Raw genomic sequence first — 23,370 nt, 5'->3', positions numbered from 1 at the left:
ATATGTGGATTTAACCCTTATATCCTTGACCAGAATGAAGGCATTCCCATAGCCTGTTTGTTTTATGCCTGATTTTGTGATTGTGACTTGATAGAAGGCTTGGGGTTTTTTTCAAAAAGTGATTTCTACTTTCCAATCTGCAAAGAATTTAACAACATTTTGAACTTCTGTGTGTTGGAAGCAAAGTCAGCTCATGATACTTTGAGCATTCTTAGAAAAATATCAAATCAGATAAACATGTGCTGAAAAGAATCTGTCTTGACCTCAAAGGTCTCAACTCCCCAATACTGCAAAGCTCAATATATTTAACAATGTGACTGTGAAAGTTTGCCAATGCATTCTAAGATTAGTCATCATTTCCTTTTCATATACCCATATTATACATCTTTCTTTATGGTTCATCAGTCATTTTAGTATCAGCTGTAGAAATCTGAGCACCACAGTAAGGCAGGAAGACAGAGAATAGGCTGTGTAGAGCTCAGCTCCATCTCTCTTATGCCACTTCAATGTGTGGTTGATGCCAGTTGTTTTGCTATTTCCATTTTTTTTGTGTTTACCTGAGAGCAAAAATATGTCTAGCCTTGTGCACAAGAAATTATTAGCATGTGTCACACATATAATTGGGGCATTATGATGCAATTTGTTTGTAGCCCAGCCCATATGATAGAGTTCTTTGCTACATTATGGATTTGGTAGAAGAGGAAAACTGAGTAGGCTGCAATCTCAAGTCAAATGTCCTTCAATTGGATGTTTGTTGAATGAAATCAGACATGAACTGTTTAGTAGCCTCTGAAGATGTGAAAGAAATTCTTAAATGTAGGGCACTGATCAGAGTTATACCATAGAAACACAGGATCACAGAATGTGCTGAGTTGGAAGGGACCCATCAGGATCATCCAGTCCAGCTCCTGGCCCTGCACAGGCCCATCCCCAAGAGTCACACCATGTGCTGAGAGCACAGAGTGCTTCTTGAGCTCTGTCAGGCTGGTGCTGGGGCCACTTCCTGGGGAGCCTGTTCAGTGGCCAACCACTCTCTGGGTGAAAAATTTCTTCCTGATATCCAACCTAACCCCCCCCCCCCCAGTTCAGCTTCATGCCATTAAAATTATGAATGTCTATATTGTGCTTGGTTGTTTAGTTTAAGAGCTACTCCAAGTCATAATTTTACACATTTACATACTGCTTCATTTACCTATTTGTATTTATTTATAAATTCAGCAGACATATATTTGCCAGCAATGTTTACCAAACATGGGATCTTTATTTCTATCAAGTCACAAGTAAACTGTGCCTCTATTTTTGTTTTTCTAAAGGGCACACTGCCACTTTAGAGAGACCTATCCTTTTCAAAAGCCTTATGAAAATAAAATTCTTTTCCCATAATTTCATTAGAACAACAATGAAAAAACAAATAAAAACTATGATTTGTGAGTTTTTTCTGTAGAATTTCAAGCTATCATGACTTTGAAGGAATGGGATATGGTCTCTTGTTTATTCATCACTGATTTTGTAGTCAGAAGAATTGCACAGAGAGATATTGACTTTGGCTTTTACTTATTTTGTTCTCATTATTTAATGTTCTTAGGTGGCAAGTTGCATTTTGGTGTTTAAATATTGAGCATTCTTGAAATTATTTACTGCAATAATGCAAAACCTTGTGGGAAACATCACAGACCCTGACCCTACAGCCAGCAGTTTCCTGCCACATCCCCACTCAGTGAAACATGGCACTGACAGTGGGTGTTTACAGGCAGGCAGACTGGGAATAGACTGATATTCCCCACTCATTCATTTTGGAACACCACTGTAACTGCAGCATTCTGCACCATTCTTCATCTCAGTGAATGGGTTTGTGGGTGTATATATGCATACATTGAAATCACTCAAGCTTGAAGTTTTTAATTTAGATTTTTATTGTTATTTTTATATCACTTGCTATAATTTTATTGTGCAGAAAGAGACCTCATTTTGTATAACGTAGCAATTAAAACAGTAATGAATTTGGGTCTGAGTAGAGCAGATAAAAATATCAGTGAGGGTTTCCTCATTGACAGTCACTCACAATCTCCCTTCTAGGGAGGTGTGATTCCTCCTATGCTTGTGGATTATTTTTGAAGTCCCACAAAGACAAGCAGGAGTTAGAACCACATGCTCAGATTCCCCTGGGTCACACAGTTGTGTCTGATGTAGTGCAGAAGATGGTGACTGCAGCTGCCCTAGGGAGCTCTTTACCCCCGGGCACAAGCAGATGATGGGATCATGTTTTCTTCTGCATCCTCCATCTCATCCCATGAAAAGCCTGTACATTCCTTTTCTCAGTAGGAGGAAGCCACATTTTGCAGTACAAGAGGGGTCTCCCAAGCCCAGTCTGGCCATGAATTGTGTTACCTGTAGAATTGGGTCTCTTCAGGAAGCCTTGTAGGTGACTGACACGCCGCTTGCTCCATTTTGATGTGTGCAAGAATGCATTATTGCTATTCAATCATACCTCTCTCTTGAGCTGTAAAAGGGATGGAACTGCTAATTGAAGTGTCCCCTCAGATATGCTTTAACCTAAAAAATTTTGTAGGGAGATCAATGTAGTTTTATTTGTTTCCAGATCAGGCATTCCAAGTCTGACTGAGTGCTACTCTGAGCCTTTACAAAGCTGTACTGCCATAGAGGTTTTCCCTAATGTCAAACCTTGCCCAGCATTGACAATTTCTGTTGCTGACTACAAGATACCATTTTATGAAAGAGAACTGCAGGCTACTGGCTCTTAAAATGCTTTCATCTCTTCAACGCATTTTAAATGGACCTTTTTGGAAGGCTCAGCACCAAAAATCCATTTGCTTCATCCAGGAAATTTCCAAAATTTCTTTTCACCTCAGTGCAACAATTAGAATGGCTGGAGTGGACTTTCTGTCCCTCTGCAGGGCATTCATTGATGCTAAAAGTCATAAGTGCACACATGAGGCACAAAATGCCCTCTGTGAGGGAGTTTCAGATGGCAAAGTTATGATCCGAAGACCAGTTCTGGCAAATTTCACCCTGAGGTTTGTGACTAGTTACATGTGATCATCTGTGCACACAGGATCTGTGTAGAATTCAAGGTATGATTGAATTACAACTATAACTTTTCCAGAGACCTGTAATGATGGATAGATATAATTTTATATAAATACATATATGAAGATTTTGTAAATTTTCATCTAAATAAGTGTTCCTTCAAATATTTCAGCTTAAATGTGGCAATTAATTACCATTTTTCACTGCTGAGTATAATGCTGTGATTTTAATTTTTCTCTTGCTCATTACCTTATTTTTATTTTTGTTTTCCATGTTTATTCATGTTGGCCTGTTGCCATCTGTGAAATAAAAACATTGCTTCTGTTCAAGGATATAAGGCCTAGCTTAATCACCGTGTACCTATGTTGTATCAAGGTTTCAGAATCTTTCTGAATCCATGGGCAAAAAATTGAAACTCATTTGCAATCATGTTAATAGAATCCAAGGGATTTGTTTTAAACAAGCCAAGGTTTTCCATTACCTCATCAAACTAATACTATCCCATTGCCTAGTTTAAAGGATTCCCTCAGTGTTTGAAAGAGAAATTCTGTATTTTTTGTCCAGTGGTTCTGTTCATGTAAATTCATTTATTTAGCTGCTGGGCTTTTTTTTACTCCCTCAAATAATTATAAGTCCCCAATAAATTTAGACTTTATTTTCATTTTTCTCTAAAAACGTAACTTTGTATAACTTGATAAACTTCAATCCTTTTCTTTACATTTTGTTTTATAGGGATGCTTTCCTTAGTTCTTGTCTAGTTCTTATTCATGCCCAAAGCATTGCAGACTAACATCAAATAAATTGCCTGAGACCTTTTCATCTCTTGCTTCTTCTCTGTTTTCACCTCTCCTGGTTATGAATTTTTAAATGACTGCCTACCTGTTCATAGGTCTTGGGGGAGTTGAGAATAGAACTTTTCAGAAAAGTAAAAAAATATTTTGTTTCACTTAGTGGTCAGAAGTGGAAATTATTATTTGTTTGAGACGGATAGTGAAGAGGAAGAGGAAGAGGAAAAAAAAGAAGAGGAAGAGCCTCGAAAAAAATCTGCTTTTCAGGTACTTTATGGTAATTTACTATCTTGTTGACGTCTGGAAAAAAAATGTAGATTTCTCGTAACACCGGCGCATATGTTAAAGCTGCCAGTTCCTCCTCCTGAAATGTATTGGAAATTAAATTTCTTGCTGATTTAAAATGTAAGTTGGCCTTATGCTTTAAGCATTATCAAATTCTTACTGAAACTATACTAGAGTCATATCTTCATTCACATATGCCTGAAAATAACAAAAATGCAAAAAACAAAGGTTAAAGAACCCAAGCTTTATTTTTTTCTGCATTGCAATAATGACAGTTGAGGTAGCTGACTTGCCTCTGATGCTACTGTGGAATGCCTCTAGTGGTTTTGAGGGAATGTTATCATTCCATGAAGAAATAATCCCCAAAATAAGCATATTTTCATGAAAAAGAAAACACACTTAATTTAAAAAAAATTATTGAACCTAGTGGGCCAGAGAAATATGTCCTTGGATTAGAAAATTACAAAAGGAGACTACATCCATTTATTTTCTTTAATTTTCAGGGCAGTGTTAATTAACATATATGCATTTTTAGTGCCAGACTGTGCTGATGCAGGACAATTTTGTAATGTTAAAAAGATATCTGAGGTTTCCTATCTGATTTCCTCCATGTGGACTGGCTGGTGTTAGACAATACCAGATACACTGGATGGCTTAAATGAAAAACGTGGGTGAAGAAGTTAGTGAAATACTCCTTCATCTAGACTTGCTTTTGCTTTTATAAGATTAAAGTTTCACTGGTTGAAGAGCTTTTTTGAAATGCTGCAGAAGTGTTTCAGGTCTGTAGCTTCAAAAGCTTAATCAAAGAAGCAGCTTTTTCCAGCTGAGTATTCCCATCCAGATGCAACCTCACATCACTGCGGAATCGGCGCATTGCGGAACATTCAACCCAAGCAAGAGCAAGAAACTCCCTCCATGCTTTTCCATTCCCTAAGCCAAAATCTTTCAAAGAAGCTTCCGAGACAACATTACTGAATTAGAAAAAGAAAAGTTTTATTTATTCATTAACAAAATGTGCCTTTGGTTTATATATTAACATTGCCAGTAGGCTACATTGGTTAAACTGTCTGCATGGCAATGGCATGAATAAAAAAATCTGGTCTTAATAAAGGCCAAAAAAATCTAGATCAAAATAATGTGATAAGTAAGTTTTGTTTTTTAGTATTGCACTATTTTTTGAATATATTTTGCATTTAACTTACCTTGAACCACAGAAATGGTTCATGAGTTTCTAGGTCATTTTTCTTTCTGGTTTTCATGCCGGTGTAGAGGAAAGTTTGCATTCTTGTTCCTTCTCATTTATAAAAAAAATTGGTGACAGCATTTTGTACAGATGCGCTGGTGCCAAGCACTGAGCTAAAGAGGTCTAAACTTGAGGTCAGAAGTTAACAAGATTGTTTCATTTATGCTGGGATTTGGGTTTCTTGTTCATTTCAGTCCTGAAACTATTAGTTTGGGGATGGAGGATCTGTTCATAATTTCAAAATTTGGTCAGATGTTCTGGATAGGTGGCCTGTTCTGCAGTATGTGCAATATAAACATGCTGGACGGCTTTATATAAGCAGAGAATTGTAAAAAAAAGAAAATTTATTTTCTTCATGGAAAGTTTGTTCATCCTATGGTCATCATACTTTGCCTTCCATCATCATGCACAAGGTCTTAGTAAAAATACTAGCCAAGTGATCTTTGTTGTAGATTCTGTTAAAAATTATTTGAATGTAGGATCTTTCTTTCAGTGTAAATTGTGTGCAGTAACTCTTTCAATGGTTAACTTGGAGATTTTAAATATTAGAGAATGCATGCAGTTAAGAGTCATATCATTGAAATTTTAATGTGAACAACATAAATGATCTTTTTCTCATATTGAAGTTTATGAATGGAAATTTGTTCTTAGTATTCTAGATACAGTAATTAGAGATCCAATTTATTAATATTTTCTGCTTTTCTACTAACTACTCTTGCTTTGTCCTTCTTTATAGAGAGCTATTGGAAAATTTGCTTCAGCCATTTTAGCCTTGCCAAAGTCTATCATTAAACTACCCAAAACTATTCTTCAGTATTTAATCAAAGCAGCAAAGGTACTTGACATTTTGCAAATGCTCAGTATGTGCCCCACCCCACAGTTCCTGACGTAGTGTATATATATACCCCTGTCCTCGTCTGCATTTTTCCTCTTATATGAATTAATAAGAAAAATGATGACAGCTGAAGTCTCATTCCTGGTAAATGCAATGCATTCCATAACTTTGGTGAGGTCAAATCACAAGAAAGTGGTTTATCCTTTTTTTACACACAACCCCAGAGAAAAAATGCAGACCCAAATTCTCATTTTCTTCTGATACTGATTTACAAGATGGTCACATCAAGTTGCATGTATCTTATGGACACAGTGGTAATTGATCTCAGAAAGCTGGTGAAAGGTTTGTTAAACACACATTCTGCTGCAAACCCCTTTTCAGCTCTCTACTCTTCTGGCCTTTATCATCACAAAAAACATTTATGCATCTTCTTTCTTGCCCAGCTGCAATACATTTAGCATTTCCTAACTGTGGCTCTGTGTATTATTTTTCACTACATAGGTAACATGACTTTTGTAAGGAGTTGATGTTACAGATTGAGAGTACCAGCTCCAAAGTCTAAAAGATATGAAATTGGAATTTTTTGCAGTGGTAGAAATCTAGACTAGTATGCAACCAGTATGCTCTTAAAATATCCCCTGCTTAGCATAGGTAGTTACATTAAACTTATAAATCAAATTCCCTTTCTTAATCCTAATTTTCTACCCCCTTCCAAGTCTACCTTTTAGCTCTAATTTCTTTATTCACACTATAATTGTGGCTAGTGTACACTTTCACAGTTAAATGACAATAGAAGGTGTTGGCAGTTTCTGACTTCAGTAAAGTAATGTGGTGTTAGCTCATGTTAAGTATCAACATTTCCCCAGATCACCTTCATTAGAAAGCACTTGTTACAAAGCAAAGGGAAATCAGAGCCTCTGATTCCACACATTTTCTCATGTGATGCTTGTTTGGAACAACTCAGACATACAAAATTAAAAGTACAGACTTTGAGAGATTTGGAAGAGGATCTTCTTCTGAACAGTATCAAAATAATTTCCTCTCCATGGCGGTATACATTCACAAAACAAAACAAAGTATTTTAAATTAACATCAGTTTAACAGTTTTAAAATAATACTTTAAATGTTCCAAAGTGATTTGCATAGGAAAATTCTAAAATTATAAGGAAAATTAAGTAGAAATTTTACCATTCTGTCCTATGAGAGGCAATTCCAGCTTCACTGAGATATATGTGTGTTGTTGCCATCATCTGCATGTTTGTGCTGTGAATTAGATAGAGCTGTTTTGTTACTGTGATTTTTCAACCTCTTGCCTGCATCTGTGTGCTTCCCTGCTCTGTCTCTGCTAGTGGCCTGTGTTGCTTAGAAATAGAAGACAATCGAAGATAATTACCATTTTTCAATGAAAACCATTAAATGAGCAAAAGAACACCTTTTTCCCTACTTTTGGGGATTTTTTTACACACATTGCTGTATAATTTATAAATATTTTGGCCCAATTCCAATGCTTCATGCAGTTATACAGGTCAACAGACTGTTGATCTGAGTGAGTGCTGTGAGCAGGATTTTGTCCCATAAAATACCTTGGATAGATAGGTAAGTATTACTGTCCTAATTTTACAACTGGAAAAACAGTAGCAGAAGGATCTATAAGTGACTTATATGAAACACCATTGTTAAAATCAGGAAGCAATCTGAGGAATTCCTGAGAGCCAGTTTTGGGACCGTGTATGGATAATAAATCCATGAACATTCCAATGGGATGTACAGAGGAGGAAAAATACCTAAGCTGTGAAAAATACAGTTACCTGTACATCTGCACAAGGATATCTCTCTATCTTTTGATGTTTTAATTAGTGGATTGCAGCACTTTATCTAAAAGTTTTCTTTGCTCTGCATCTTTTCTGTAATGTGATAGAGATACAGAATTGAGAGATTCAGACAAGGTAGCCCATATGCACAAAAAGGTATTAATTCCCAAAGTTCAGAGCATACATTTTTGTGGGTTCTAATGCAGCTTGGGTCACCCACAAGTATTTCCACATTTGGCTTTACACTTACAAAAATAGCACATGAAAACTCAGCACATTTGCAGGGAAGGTGTTTGATTTGGGATTAAAAATATTTCCTTGCCCCCACAGATCTGAATGCATTTACTCAAACTATATAGTCTTGCTTGTAGCTTATTCTATGGCTTGCTCTCAGAACATGAGGAACCTTGATATAAATGAGTTTTTTCCTTCCAGTTTGTTTATCAAGCCTGGATAACTGACCCTAAAACAGCTCTACGACAGAGGCGCAAAGAGAAGAAAAGTTTTGGGAAAGAGAAGAGAAGGCGAAAAGGATCTGGGGATGGTAGGTAACCTTTCCCATTTAAAAAAAATACAATATTGACTGTTGCCTGTTGTTCCTGGTGGTGAAAGGCAGATGAGGTTTAGAGAAGTGCTCTCAGTGCTGGCTAAGAACTCAAAAAATTAGTTGACTTTGGCTGGTGTTATTTTCCTTTACCAGCCCATGACAAGGTCAGGCATAGCCATGTCCTTCTGTTCTGCATGGCACACTTTGAGGGAGGTACAAGGGAAGGTGGGATAAATGTAATTTCCATGGAGTTGCAAGAAATGCCCAGATCTTTTGATGAATAGGAAGATTCAACACATTGCAGAAAACATCAGCTATGTGAAAGCATTTGTGGAAGTACTTGCAATAGTGAATTGTAAAGACATAACTTTATAAAGCACATAACCTGGAACTTAATAGCATATCTCCAAAATATAGGCGTACAAACAAAGTGTTTGGCAGAGTGAGGACATTAGCCTTTCACTTCCTCATATAATAAAAAAGTTTATCTTTCTGTACAGGCTAGAGTTCACCAAAATCACTCTTTTCAATGGTCAAGTCATGTGCATTCCCAGGGAAAGATGCTGAAGAACTATTTCATTAAGGAGTTCCCAAATACCTGTAGTTCAAGTGGAGCTGTAAAAAAAAATTCCATTAAATAGACACATATTATTTATATTTTGGCCACATTTCCTATATTGTTCCCTAAAGAAGCTTGAGTTGATACAGGAAGAAGAATATAAAGAAATGTTTTTCACTTTCCATGTTGCAGTCACTGAGGAACCCAAATATCCACAAACCCGTAAATTCAGTACATAGCGAAGGAAAACATACAAATGTTGATTTGGTTTTAGCAGCAGTGTAAAATCATTCATGCCCCTGAAGAAAACATCAGTTTATAAATGGTTTATATATATTTTTCTCCATTTTTAAGCTAGGAAATAGAAATTCAAAAGCTTTTCTGGTCAGTATGGGTGGGGAAAAGAAGGACCCATACAGGCTTAATCAGCTGGACATTTCCTCTGTTTGGCATCTTTACCTGTCAAAAAGAAGGAATTTATAATTGGGCTTCTGCCACTGAAACTGTAGCTGCAATTATTGGGCATTAGACAAGAGGATCTTCTAAAGTTTGACCTTCATTTTTGCCTGTGATTCTGCAATACTCTTCAGCTACAGGCCTCAATAAATGCATGTGGTGTTGTCAAAACAACTCTGCTGCTTCAGGTCAGCCTGAAGGTCCCACTCAATTCCCTCAGGTTTGGTGGGCCAGAGGCAGAAAAAGATCAGAGCAGTGCTCAGGTTGCCCTTTGCAGATGAAGAAATAAGCTCAAGTGTGAGTCAGCAGAAGGTGAGACTGCTGACTGTGCCTGAGGAGTGATTGAGAAAGTATTTGGGTTTCCACCACCAGATGATCTCACTCAGCAGCCTATCTAGTAAGAAAACACCACTGCAAATTACAAGAGAGGGATGGTGATCCTTGAACACCTTCACTGACAGGGTTGTCCCTTCCCTTGAGTGCTTTGGAAATGGAAATGTGCTTTCTGTTGTGGTGGTAGGTGAGGAACCAGTCTCTCTTGCTTAGTAACTGTGGCATTCTCTAGCTGGAATGGCATTTACACCAGCACTTCTGCAGGTGTAATACTCACTGGTTTGCTCCTTGCTTGCAGGAGGTGGCAATGATGCAGACTGTGAGGACAGCGAGGAGGAACCTGTCAAGAAGAAATCTGATGGACCAGGTATAAAGGCAAAATGAGGGTTTCTGTGCTCTTCCAGTGCAGTTGTGACCAGTGGTCTGTCACAGAGACAGCATTGCAGTGATCCACTCTGACTGATACAGGAAGAGCTTCCTAACTACTATCACATTTTCTATTGCAAGATCTACAAGCCTTGAGCATAGGAACTTCTAATCCTGGACCAAAAATATTGCATCCTCTCTAAAGCAAATACACCTGCCAGCTCAGACTTGATCACTGCTGTGTATTTTACTTACAGAGTAAATTAAGCTAAGGTTCTAGACCTGACTGCACACAGCCCTATGTTAAAATGTCCATTGATTTTGAGTGTGTTTTAGCAAGGTTAGTACAATGCTTTTTTTGGTACTTATCCATTCAGCAAGGCACAGTAATCACCTCTAAAAACATTACATGTTCCTGATCTTACACATTCTCATTCAAAATCAGACTTTGGGTAGTTCTATCCAGCAGAAGAAATGCCAGCAGTTTTCAGGATCTTGCCCACATTCAGATTTTTCCTACAAAGAAATTTAATAGATCATAAATCCAAGCTTGGCTCTTTGTTTCTAACTAGAGTAAAAGAAGAAAACAGACTCTCCTCTTAAGTAAATCTTCACCATGGCTTACCTTCAGTGAGACTTTATCATCAAGAGCTACTTTTCTTCTCTATATAAAATTGTTTCCCACAGTTCCAGTTAGAATTGTGTCCCTGACTTACAGAGGGAAGAGGCCAAGAGGATGTGGGAGATATAATTTTTATCTCACAAGAGCACTGGTCTCAAATAAATGAGCTGCACTGCTATGAGAATGGGGAGGGGAGAGGGAGGATGGTGGGTTTTTATTTGTTACTTACTGGCAATGCAGTTATCTGTCTGGAAACACTGAAGTAAATCACACAAATGCTTCTCTAGGGATGTGGTGTTGGTGCTACACAGGAGTTAGGGGAAAAAGATGGAGGTTTATAATTAATTTATATTGGAAATAACAAATTTTAAGTGCTTTATATTTTTGTTGAAATATTTTGGCTGTTCCTAGGTAAAATTTGTTAAAGAAAATGACCAGAAAAATTATCCAGTAATTGGTAATAAATCATTATTTAATCATTAGTATCATTAGTAACCTTAGATTGAATCCTATCTCACACTCTCAGGCAGAGAGAAGCTTCCTCTGCACAAAGTAAGTAATCATTTCCCTTTTTGAAGATGTTTAGATGCAATTGATCCCCAAAATATTATTTTTTAAAAAACTTTGAAGAACAGCTAAGGTGCCAGAACAGCTACACTGTCAATAAAAATGTATGCTAAGTCACCTCCATCCCAGGGAGAAAAACAACCTTTCAGATTGGACTGGAAGTACTTGGCACCATGGTGAGACTATGTCAGGCCAGTGGTGATCAATTAAAAAAAAAATACCTGAGAGCAGTGACTTCTCCTGAAATCAATAGCAGAAGTTCCATATTGGAGAGGAAGAGTGTGGGTTAAAAAATAATGTATGCTATAGATTTTTGTGTATGTATGCTGTTCTGTTTCCAGCTACTCATAATATTGTCTGGAATTCAAAGGTAATGGATGGTCCTTGAAGTAGAAGCAGCTTTACATTCAGTTTTTAATGGCAGGATTTCCTCAACTTCAGGACCTGCACATTGAATGAATAAAATTTAGGTGGATAGCTCTTAAAAAAATATCTCCAATTCTGAATGACATAGAAAAGGCCTGAAAAAAGGGCATAATATTATTGAAATAATTATATGACCAAGTGGAAGGTGTTAAATGCTCTTTTGCTTGGTGCTAGCAGACAGCTCCATGGCAGTGCTCAGGTAAATGGGACACACTGCTACTTCAGCACCTACTTTGAAGGAAAGTACCACTAATGAATTTTTCCCATAGTTTCTCTCCGCATAAATGTGCATGCAACAACTCTGCCTGTCCAGGGAAATATTTTACTTTATTATAGCTTTCCTTTTGCAGGCTTTGTAAGGAGCTGTGCACTCATTCTGCAGAGTTTTGCATGCCATCTTGTGGTACAGCTAAGAAGTGATGTTGTTGAGAGCATCATGCATGGCAGATTATTGACAGTTTTCTACTATTTCTGAGGCTGCTTAATCTAAATTTTGTCTTTACACCCAGTGTTCTGGGCTTTAGAACCTAGCAGGGACAGCTAGCTCTGGAACTGGCTATTGAAAAGAATTTTTTCAATGTTTCATAGATTTATGGAATCATATAATGGCTTATGTTGAAAGGGATCTTAAATCCAACCCTCCTGCCATGGGCAGGGGCACCTTCTGCTAGACCTGATTGTTCAGAGCCCCATCCAGCCTGGCCTTGAACACTTGCAATATTATATGAGAACTCTACTGTGGTGTTTATGTTTGTGAGTGGATAAAAAATAAGGTGGAAGTGCTGCTTTTTGGCTGAGAAATACCATTATTAATGCCAAATGAACTACCGAAATGAGAAATTAACTTGAGACACATGTGCTGAGCAAAATAAAGCTACTATTGTTGGTATATATCCATAAGCCTTATTCTTATTGTTGGTATATATCCATAAGCCTGTACTGTTTTGCCAAAATGGTGCAAGAATAAAGTTTTATAAATTATTAGTTGTCCTATTTATGCTTGTTGATCTGAGATCATTGATAGCACAGTGCAGCGTACTTAGATAAACAGAGACTTTGAAAACAGTAAATACAGAGAAGTATGATTCAAAGTGATGTGAGGTCAGATTCAAAGACTGTTTAGGCAGTTTAGACTTTAAAATTCAGTTTAGAATGGTTCAAGCACAAAAGGTAAAGTTTGTGCAGAGAGAAACACAAGTAATTAGACCCTGAAGAGGTTCAGCTCAACACACTGATCGAGCACTTGTTCAGATCACAGGACATGGTGATGTTTAACACTCTCGGGAGATGTCCAAATCCTTGTGTTTCATTTCACTGACCTGTGCATACAGTGTCCCTCTAAAATCAGGAACTGTTTATTTGACTAACTGTTGCAGGACCAAGGACTTAGAGGGTGGAATAGGGATTCCAGATGATAAGCCTAGGCATACAGTCAGGAAAATGGTCCAGACAGCCAAAAGGCCTCCAGCCATCTTCAGCGATTCCTTAGTGTGACAGGGTTTCACAGCCTGGATTACCATTATTAGACAATAAAAGAAAAATTAATCTAACTCCAGGCAAAAGTACAATAAAAATACTTGTGTTCATTAATTCCCTGTTGCTTTTGCTCTCCCTTAGATAACATCATCAAGAGGATATTTAATATCTTGAAGTTTACTTGGGTCCTTTTCCTGGCAACGCTGGACAGTTTCACAGCTTGGCTTAACTCCATCTCCAGAGAACACATCGATATCTCCACCGTGCTCAGGATCGAGCGCTGCATGCTCACCAGGGAGATTAAGAAGGTAATGCCTTCAGCCTTTCTGCTCTGCTAATACCATTTCCAGCTCGGTGAAAAATGAAAGGCTGTCTCTTCAGATCACAGCAGTGAGGAGGAAAATTATGAAAATCTCACATACACGTGCATTTTAAAAATAAGTCTGTACTTTTTTTACAGCCTGGTGGCTTATAAATCCTTAAAGAATAAATTATTTGATTTATTACCTGGACACATAACAAATTAAGGGAAAAATAATTCTTTGACAGGTTGATGTATGGTTTTGGCTGACACACTTCTGTAGTGTAGTGTGGTGTGGTTCTGAAGGGACAGAATAGATTCAAGAAGGGTAGGGAAAGGCTGGCATTTTTAACAGCCCAAAAACTATCTCAGTCTGCGGATTTCACTCTTCTTGTAGATCAACTTTCTCTGGAAATGACTGGCAACTACAGGCATACATTTCTTCAGGGAGAATGGAGCTATGTGATCCTCCACAAGCTAGTTGTATATTAGCAAAACCTGTTGTTAGCAGGGATTATTGTTGTTAATGTAACCAGAAATGTATTTAGATCTCCTAAATGGAAGTACATGATAAAACTCTTATCCTTTATGCCAAGCCTGCAGTGGAGCTAGAATGTAACTTGTGCCATCATTTCAGACTCAAGATGTCATAATGGCACCAACATTTACCACTGAAGAAGCAACACAGCTTGTACACAAACATACCTAATTAAAAACCTGAGAGTCAAATTTTGTTCTTAAGATTTTTGAATTTTTTTTTTTCACAAAATATCAGATTTTTAGTATTTTGAGTCTTGTAGTTTTGGACACTGTAGAGGGTCAAGTTGAAGTACTAGAAACTATTGAAATTAGTAAAGGAAATACAGACAATATTTTAGACTACTTTTATTATGTGAGGTAGAAAAGGTCCTTGCATAAGCCTTCATTATAAGTTAGAAAAAGTATTGTGGAATCACTAGTGGAATGAGTTGGATATATTTCTGCCTAGGAACAGAAAATTCTCAGTTTTATTCTTATAATACACCTTTAGAATTCTAATTACAATATCACAGCCAGAAAGACTTGAGTGTGTGCCCAGATCTGGTCTGACAGTTAATAAAACTGTCCTTCCATGTACTTGCTTCAGAGAAAGAGTAAAGGTCTTCAGTGTTTTTTTCATGGATTTCCATCTGTGTCCATAATTCATGAATAAATTTTGATTTTGAGACACTAATTAAAATCTAGATCTGGGCTTTTTTTCTGTTTAAAATTTCTGCTGCTGGCCACCAATACTTGTTCCTAGAGTCAGCAAAGCTATCTAAAAGAGATCCATCAAAAGTTGCTGGAGTGCACATTGAGTCATGGACACAGTCCACTCCTCATTCTCATGCTGAAGGATCTGCAGTTCACCCAGCAGAGTTGTGGTGACTAAATATTGTCTGAAACCATATGGGTTGCTCCAGTTTTGCTTGAAAACTGAACACTTTGATCCGTGATAGGTTAAGTCAAAATCTGACTTGCTCTAGGAAAAGGTTGTAGTTTGCTATTTACTAGGAAAGTGTTTGCACAGTCCTTAATCTGTTACTTTCCAAATGACAGAAGAAACTGCTTCCTCAAAGAATACACCTCCCCTGGCCATGTGTGTCTACCTCTGCTCTTTTCCACAGGGAAATGTTCCAACACGGGAGAGCATCCATTTGTATTACCAGAACCATATGATGAAACTTTCTGAGGAGTCAGGACTAGATGAAATTGATAAAAATCCCAGTCAAGCTTCTGGTTTGCAAGCATCTGAAAGAATGGATAGTTTAGATTCAGCAGCATCTCATGACAGCATCTCCAGGTATTGATTTAATTTTATTCTGTAAAAGACAGAGGGATCATGCAGTAGGTGTAATATTAGATATTGTCTAAATACTGATGAACTTTCTAATCAATGTTGAATTCTTTTGGATTTGTCCATGCCATCCTAATAGTGGAAATTACTATATGTTACTTTTCCTTTATAGTGATGGACTGACTCATTTGCTTAACTTCTTTTCCACTGCAAGACTACCCCACTGCTTTTAGTTTCCCCTAGAGTTAGGAGTCAATGGCATTGACATTCTGTTCCTTGTGAAAAGAAATGGAACTTAAGAGGTGCTGAGGATGCTTCTGTGATAATGGTTTAGGATTTCAGGCATATAATTTGGGAAGGGATCATTCATGGTGAATATTTTGTCTTTGTAGATTGTTGTCTGTTGTCCACAAATTAGAAAAGGCTTTGCATTGAAAGAGATTCTGCATTTAAAAGAACAAAATCCCCTCTCATACCCACAGGGCAGAAACCATCTGAAGAGCCTGGTTTCCCAGCTGCCATGATTACAGTCCAGCAGAGCTACATGTTTGTTAATCAAATACTCAAGCTAGTTCAGGAAAACCACCTTCCTCATTCTTTTCTGAAAACGGATGCTGTCAAGTCCTTTGCCAAAATTACTGCCTGCTCCTGCTGCTCCATGCACACAGAGGCACACACATTCACTTCCCTCTCTTACAGAGGCAGTCTGTTCCCACTGTGTCCCTGGAGTTCTTGACTTCTATCGTACTGCAGAATTTGTATAACATGAGGGGGAGAAGGGAAGGCTTTGGAAATCCAGCTGTTTCATAATCCCTGGCCTTCTGTGTCCTGCCCCTCTGTGAGCTGTGGCAGTATTATTTTGTGTTTGATACTCCCAGCAAACTCAGAAACTTCTGTGTACACTAAATTATGCATAGCTTTTACTAATGACATATGGGTAGATGTCAGCAGACTGAAAATAAGGAGGGGTTGTCTTCCTTTCTAATAGCATTGAAAAGCAGAGTTAAGAGACTGCCTGTGAGTATTAAGCTTTAAAAAAAAAATCCACAAATTGCTCTTCAGTGAGCACTGGCCTTTGAGAGGTTCACTCCAGTAAAAACACCAAACTTGAGCAAATCTTTCTCAGTGGCTTGTTGCCCAACTGAGCAACACCTTTGTGTTTTGTCTCAAAGTTTTACAGGAGTCAGATGATGTGAGAAAAATTTAAAGTCAAATTCTGTTGCCAGCTCACTTGGATCCACTTGGAACCTGCTTTCATTAAATAGTTTTTGGTCACCCTGATTACTATAGATAGAAGTTATAATTACTATGCAATCATCAGCAGGAACTTTAACCATAAACAAAAGGAAGCCAATTCCAAAATTATTTATAAAAAAAGAAAAACAAATCTTTTAATTTTATTGTATAGATTCTGCCTCTTCAATGAGTTGGTATCCAATGTTGAGCTCAACTTGTGCTTTGTTTTGTTTTTTTTTAGAATAAGCCTCCATTATTCACCCTGCTTTAAGCACATTTGCACATTTAAAATCTCTTTTCAAAACTCAGAGAATTCAGTGATTCTGAAGTGATGCTTTTCAACAGAAAAAGTTAAATCTTTGACATGGGTTTCTGTCATCTCCATTTCCTTTGAAGATGTCACAGGGTTTATAAACAAAGGAATAGCAAAGGCAGACTTATGACTGATTTCTCTAATCTCAAATTGTCTTTCTGGTAATGAGCAATCAAATATTCTTGCACTGAGTATTACAAATTGTGGACATCTGCTATAATAATAGAGGAAGTAACAGTGAGTCTGCTGACTGAATGATAATGCCATCTGTCTGTTGGGGCACTCTTGCATATCTCTTCAAGCGATTACAGAGGTGCCTATGTTGTTTTTCAGAAAGGTGAAATATTTTAAACTTCTTATGAGTTTATTGATTGATTTTTTTTAATTACCCAAACAAGAGCATGTGGCAATTTGTATAACTAAGTAATTGTTTCTAGTAAATGTAGAAGTGACTGGTTAAATCTAAAGCATCCCTGTGATTGTGTATCTCAGGTTGCAATGGAGAACTTCTGAGAAGGGACAGAAGGGTTCTGTTCTGGTTATCCTTTGGTTGCACTGCTAAAAATTCTGTAGTGATAAAATTCTGTAGTGGACATTTGGTCCCTGAGTAAAGTGAACAAGTCTGTAAGCACACAGGAATGCTGAAGCACAGAAGCTATTCCATTTTAATAAGACGTAATCCTCAGTGCTCAGGATAGGAATTACTACATGTAAACACTGGATAGCCAAAGAGAAAAACCCTCCTGATCAGCTGCAGGAGCTGTAAATTTCTTGTAAAGTTCAGGGCTGACCCTCATAAGTCTAATTGAGGGATGTTGTTCTTAGCCTGGATAAAGCTCTGAAAGGACTTACGTAGAGCGTCCTTTGTGGGCTTTCTTTTTCTTTTAGTAGGGCTGTCATTTATTCTCAGTCATTTCTCTACTCAGTAGAAACTATGATGTATTCATAGCATATTTCGTTTCTCTTTATGTATAAATGCTCTCATGTATCCTACAGACAAAGCACAAAGTTCATATGGGCCAGGAGAAGGGACTGACTCTGTTCCTTTACCAAGCTCTTTGAGGAACACCATGAGAAGGGATTGGGATCTAGCATGGCAGAGCATTTACTGCAGTTTGTTTCCACTTGACTGAGGACCTGTTTATTAGTTAAAAAAACCTGTGAATTTCAGTAAGATGATAGGGAACTTACTAAAACTAGTTGGCTGCCTTTCTGAGGCCTTGCCTACAATTATGTAACAGTAGCTACACACAGGCCCTGAGTCAGATTTCAGGTTATCTAAGCAGTTTGTGTTCATTTTTGCCAATGACAAATAACAATTTCAGTTCCTCACTCTACCTTTGTGTAGACTTTTATAGGAGCTGAAGGAGGCAATCCCTGTCAGGGTGTTTAAGAGCACCACCTTTTATCTGGGCTTCCCTCACTAGAAGGGAGAATGGGGCTTGAGGCAGGGGGTACTGGAGAAGTAATTTTGCCTAGAGGCAGAAGGAAGGATGAAAGGAGAACCTCTGTTTGAGCTGGATCAAAATCCAACTTAGGCCTGTGATTGTTAGGGATTGACTGGGATTTTTTGGAGTCATGAAGAATGTAGTAATACAGATAACAAACAGATAATACCAGTCAGTAATTTGCCCATGAACAGAGAAAAAAACAGAAAAAAATGTAATTCACCCACTCACTAAGCTAAAAAACTCTTTGTGAAGGGCAAATTTGTTTAGCAAAAAGGAACTCATAAGCTTAAAAATTTCCTACCCACTGAGGATAAAAACTTCTCTGCCATATATATATCCCTATTTAAAACGGATATCTGATCAACTTCATATAAAATGTTTGAACTTGGAACTTCTAATGAGCATTCAATTCAAAATAAGTAGTCATTGAATGATTTTAAGGAGCTAATACTCTCAAAGTCTCCAACATAAATTCGAAAAATCACTTAGAAAGATATGCTAGGATCAAATTTATGTCATAGGCAATGACTTGTGTCAACATCAGTGTTGCTCAGTGTGAATCTCTTCACTTTGTTGGTGTTCTCATTTCTTCCATGTCTGTGAGCATGCTCCTAAAGCAAATAAAGAATACACAGAGTGTGCTATAGGTGACAACTCACATACATCTCCTGATATTTGAGGATACAGTGCAGCTGCTCAGTCAGTAATTACTCTGATGATTCATTCTTCATTTAAAACAGCTTTAAACCAAATGTTGCAGGTCCTCATCTTGACAAATGTTTTCATCTATTGGGATTAATAGATGCTTTTCCTTTGATTTTTCTGGGAGCGAGGTCAGAGCTGGCATGCTTGGGAGGGCAGCTGGCATATGTTTCTTCCATTGAAAATATATGAGTGGGCATGTGAACATAAACAGCTGCTCTCCTTGAGTCCCTTGGACAGTTCCCCTTGAACTATGCATTTAAAATCCTTCAACACCTTATTATTAGGTGTGCCCTTCAAAAGAATAAACTCAGCCCCTGAGATCTAAAATGACACGTGCGTAAAACATCCTAGCGCATAGACAGAAAGGTCACCTGCAAAACTGTACTGTCTGCTTGCTGCCATTTTCCCATATTTTAGCACCAAAGCCTCCCAGATAGAACAGCCTGGCTATATCCCATGTTTGTAGGGGCAGAGGGAAGCCTCCTCCCTCAAGAGCCCCTCAGGTTAGTAACACCAAGCTGCAGCTGAACTCCTAAGGTGCTGGATCCCCCCTCCAGGGCAGGCCCCCTGGTCCCCCCTGGCCATAAACCATACACCATGCAGACAGCCCTCCAGGCTTTGTCTGGAGGGCCTTGTGTGCCTTTGTGCACACACAGAAATAATGAAGTGGCAAACCCCTTGGAAGGGATTTTGGCCACATGAACTGGCGGGACAGAGGTGCCCCAGCCATTGAGGCTGTTGTTAAGGAAAATATTTCACAATACCTTTGGTATCTTGGTGATTCTTTTCTTCTGTTCACAGGCCAAGGTATGCTTTTAGCCTCAGTCAAAAAAGCCATTCTGTCAAAAAAGATCATCAGTGAGGGTAGGCCTAAGAATAACTACTTCTTCTCTTCACATATTTTTGCTTTTTCCTTCCCATTTTTCTAAAGTCAGTAGTTGCAGACTGTAACTTCATGCCAGCAGATTTTTTTTCTCACTTCAAGCTTGCAAGACCAAAGGAACCTGGAAAATGCCATTGTCCTTCCTTTCTGACCTCTTTCCCAATTCTCTGTGCCCCTGGACAAACATCATGCGTGCCAAGGAAGCAAATCCCCTGCTGCCACAGCTCAGGTGTAATACAAATGGAGTCAAAAGAAGAAAAGTAGAGTGTAAATCCTGAATTTTGGGGTCTTTTCTTCTTCCATTGTATCTGAGAGACTCAGGCAGGTCACTGCATGTGGTAAAACATCAGACCACTCAACTCTTTTCATCCACATCTGTGTTTGTCAAAGATTTTTACAGGAGAAATAATCTTTTTACCTACCATATGTCATTAATGTATTTGCTTCTTTACTGTTGCTCTGTTAAATGCTTGTATTTAATTATATACTTTCTTTCTCATAACTCATCCAGTTCTTCTTTTCTCCAGTTACACATGAATGCTCAATGTATTGTGTATGTTTCTGGTGTCCTGTTGTATTTGATAAGGAGATAAGGGTTTATTATATCTGCTCTTTATTTCAAGATGCACATGTTATCCATTTTGAAATACTTTTAAGCTGTGATTGAAATAAATTAAATCTTTTGGAAAGAATCATCAGGGCTTCTTAGTAAATATCAAAATAAAAGCCATCCATGCAGAGCAGGTTATATTTGACTGCATTTACTGGCTAAGTAACATATCCGATTTGGCTCTTTGGTTTGGAAAGAGGATTAGCCAATGTCTGACAGCTATTTTCCTATTTGTGGAGTGTGAGCCTACTCAGTTTTAAGGGCTCTTTTAGGAAATTGGCTTATACCTGTGTAAAAAGGTTCAGCACAGGATATCAATAATAAAACAAAATTTGTACAGAGGAGGTTCCTTCCCAAAACACCCTTGTGGAATCTGAAAATTTCAGGGGTAAACAAACAAAATAAAACCTCCTCACATATATAAGCCTGTTCCCCTGGAAAGTATGTAGAGCACTATACTGGTTCCATATCTGCTTGAATAGTGAATAGTTTGCCTTCTATAGCCCCCATACGAAATTGACCATGACTAACCTGTGCACAGAAATGTGTTTCCCTGGTGACTCTAAACAAATCCTTATCTTCTCTCTGGATCTTTTTTCTCTGTGTCAGTGTTTAGCTGCATGGCGAGCATATTTGTTGACTGAACCATGTGTACCATAACACCATTTGTATTTAACACTGTCTCTATAACTGTTTGCGCTGCTGTAGCTGCTACACTGAAGCAACCATGCTGTTCTCAAGGCAGTCAACCCTTGATGATTTAGATGGACCAGACTCTGTTCCTAAAACAAGTGAGCGCGCTCGACCTAGGCTTCGTAAAATGCAGAGCATGGATATGTCCTCCTCATCTGCTGACAGTGGCAGTATAGTGTCAAGGTGCTTAACTCATGCATGCTTTGTTCACTCCTTTGTTCATTCTTTGTTCTTTGTTCATACCATTGTTGTGACTGCAATGTACACAGGCCTGTGTGTGCAGACAGGTGGTGTGCAGAGAGGTTTGCATGGTTACAGGAAGCTTTACTCCCTCAGGTGTCATGGCACAGTCTGAGATTCAAAGTCAGGGTCATAGTCTAGGATTCATTTGCTGTTTCACCTCTTGTTCTGGTTTTTGGGGGTTTTTCATTCTCAATTCATGTATTTTTAACATTGTTCCACAACGTTACGCTGAGTGTAAAAAAACAGGCTGTATTTATTCAGCTAAAAAAGTGTCTTATTTTCAGTTACTGAGTCAGTGCTTGTTCTTAAATTGGAATCTGGAAGTTTAGTTTCTCAGCTAATCAGTTACCCTAAATATGGACTGAGATGTGTAATTTTAGAAACTAAGGCACCATTGTGCCAGTTTTTCAAATTTTTTTTTTCCATTCAGGAAAGATTTTGAAATATGTTGTGATTACTTTACCATTGATTTACAGTAAGGTATTGGAATTAGGAAAGGAAAAATAGCTATAACAAAAAAGCAAATAATATTAGTATCCAGTGCAAGAGAATGAACTGTTCAGAACTGTTAATTCACTTTTTAGCAGGTAAAACCCAGGGATTTACATGACATTGGGAAGCAGTGTTTCAATAATTTAATAAATATTATAAATCTGAAATTTTATGTAATTTTGCATCATTGTTTTTCAGTTTTGAAAGTGTTTGACAAATTTTTTGAGGCAATCAGATTCAAATTGGGGATTCTCTGAATTTGTACATTTTAACCAGTATGAGTGCTACTGTGAATCATCCAAACACACATCATCCTAAGTGTTACATGGTCTAATTAAAACTCTGCTATAAATAACATGACCTAACACAGCCACAATAAGTTTGGAAGCAGCATAAAAGAAAAAAAAATAAAAGGAAACCTAATTTTTAATTTTGGCAGAAGATGGTAGTGCCAGATGGCTTTGCTAATGCCAGTTTTCTCTAAAAGATTATAGTTTATGTGAAACTATGGCCCCATTAATGTCATAGGAGCTATGTGAAATCTTGTTCTCTATCTTGTTGAGATACAGGAATATACAGCCAACAAAGACACTGAATTGGTGCCTGTTGTCTAACATGTGGAGAAGGAGTGGAATGAGACTAAAAAGAGAGAGAGAGGGAAGAGGTAAAAAAATACTTTAGAGGAATGGCCACAAATGCAATCAGAGGGCTGGAGTGCCCCTCCCATGGAGACAGGCTGAGAGAGTTGTTCATGCTGGAGAAGAAAAGGTTCTGGGGAAACCACAGAGTGAACTTCTAGTATTTAAAGGATGGCTACAAGAGAGCAGGAGAGGGACTTTTTACAGGATATGGAGTCATAGGGCAAGGGGAAATGACTTTGCATTAAAAGAGGGCAAGTTTAGATTAGATATTAGGAAGAAATTATTTATTCAGAGGGTGGTGAGACACTAGAACAGGTTGCTCAGAGAAATTATGGATGTTGCATCCCTGTTCAAGTTCAGGTTGGATGGGGTTCTGAGCAAGTGTGGGAGGTGGGAGGTGTCCCACCCATGGGAGGTGTCCCTGCCCATGACAGGGGAGCTGGAACTAGATGATTTCTAAGGTACTTTCATACCCAAACCATTCTGCGAGTCTATGCCAAGCCAAGAGTAAGGAAGGTGAATCAAGCAAAGAACTGATCAGAGTCCACCAGAGAGCTGAATCCAGAAATTGGTACATACAGAAGTAAAGCAGGCAGGTAAAGTAAAAGGGAAGACTGTATTGAA

General features: G+C 38.0%; 1 protein-coding gene across 1 annotated transcript in view; it reads left to right on the top strand.

The window, feature by feature from the left end:
• Nucleotides 1-23,370, top strand: part of PIEZO2 (piezo type mechanosensitive ion channel component 2) — a 285,437-nt gene that overhangs the window by 241,236 nt on the left and 20,831 nt on the right. Inside the window, exons 34-39 of the mRNA XM_054285125.1 lie at nucleotides 4,000-4,103; nucleotides 6,101-6,199; nucleotides 8,446-8,554; nucleotides 10,204-10,272; nucleotides 13,504-13,670; nucleotides 15,310-15,485. Coding sequence (XP_054141100.1) covers nucleotides 4,000-4,103; nucleotides 6,101-6,199; nucleotides 8,446-8,554; nucleotides 10,204-10,272; nucleotides 13,504-13,670; nucleotides 15,310-15,485 — 724 coding nt within the window. The remainder of the gene's footprint in view (nucleotides 1-3,999; nucleotides 4,104-6,100; nucleotides 6,200-8,445; nucleotides 8,555-10,203; nucleotides 10,273-13,503; nucleotides 13,671-15,309; nucleotides 15,486-23,370) is intronic.

The sequence above is a fragment of the Melozone crissalis genome, unplaced genomic scaffold (assembly GCF_028551555.1).
Source record: "Melozone crissalis strain CALT ecotype California unplaced genomic scaffold, PUWL_Pcris_2 ptg000042l_1, whole genome shotgun sequence".
Classification (NCBI taxonomy): Eukaryota; Metazoa; Chordata; class Aves; order Passeriformes; family Passerellidae; genus Melozone; species Melozone crissalis.
The sequence above is the reverse complement of the archived record's forward strand: the minus strand, read 5'-3'. Positions and strand labels throughout refer to the sequence as shown.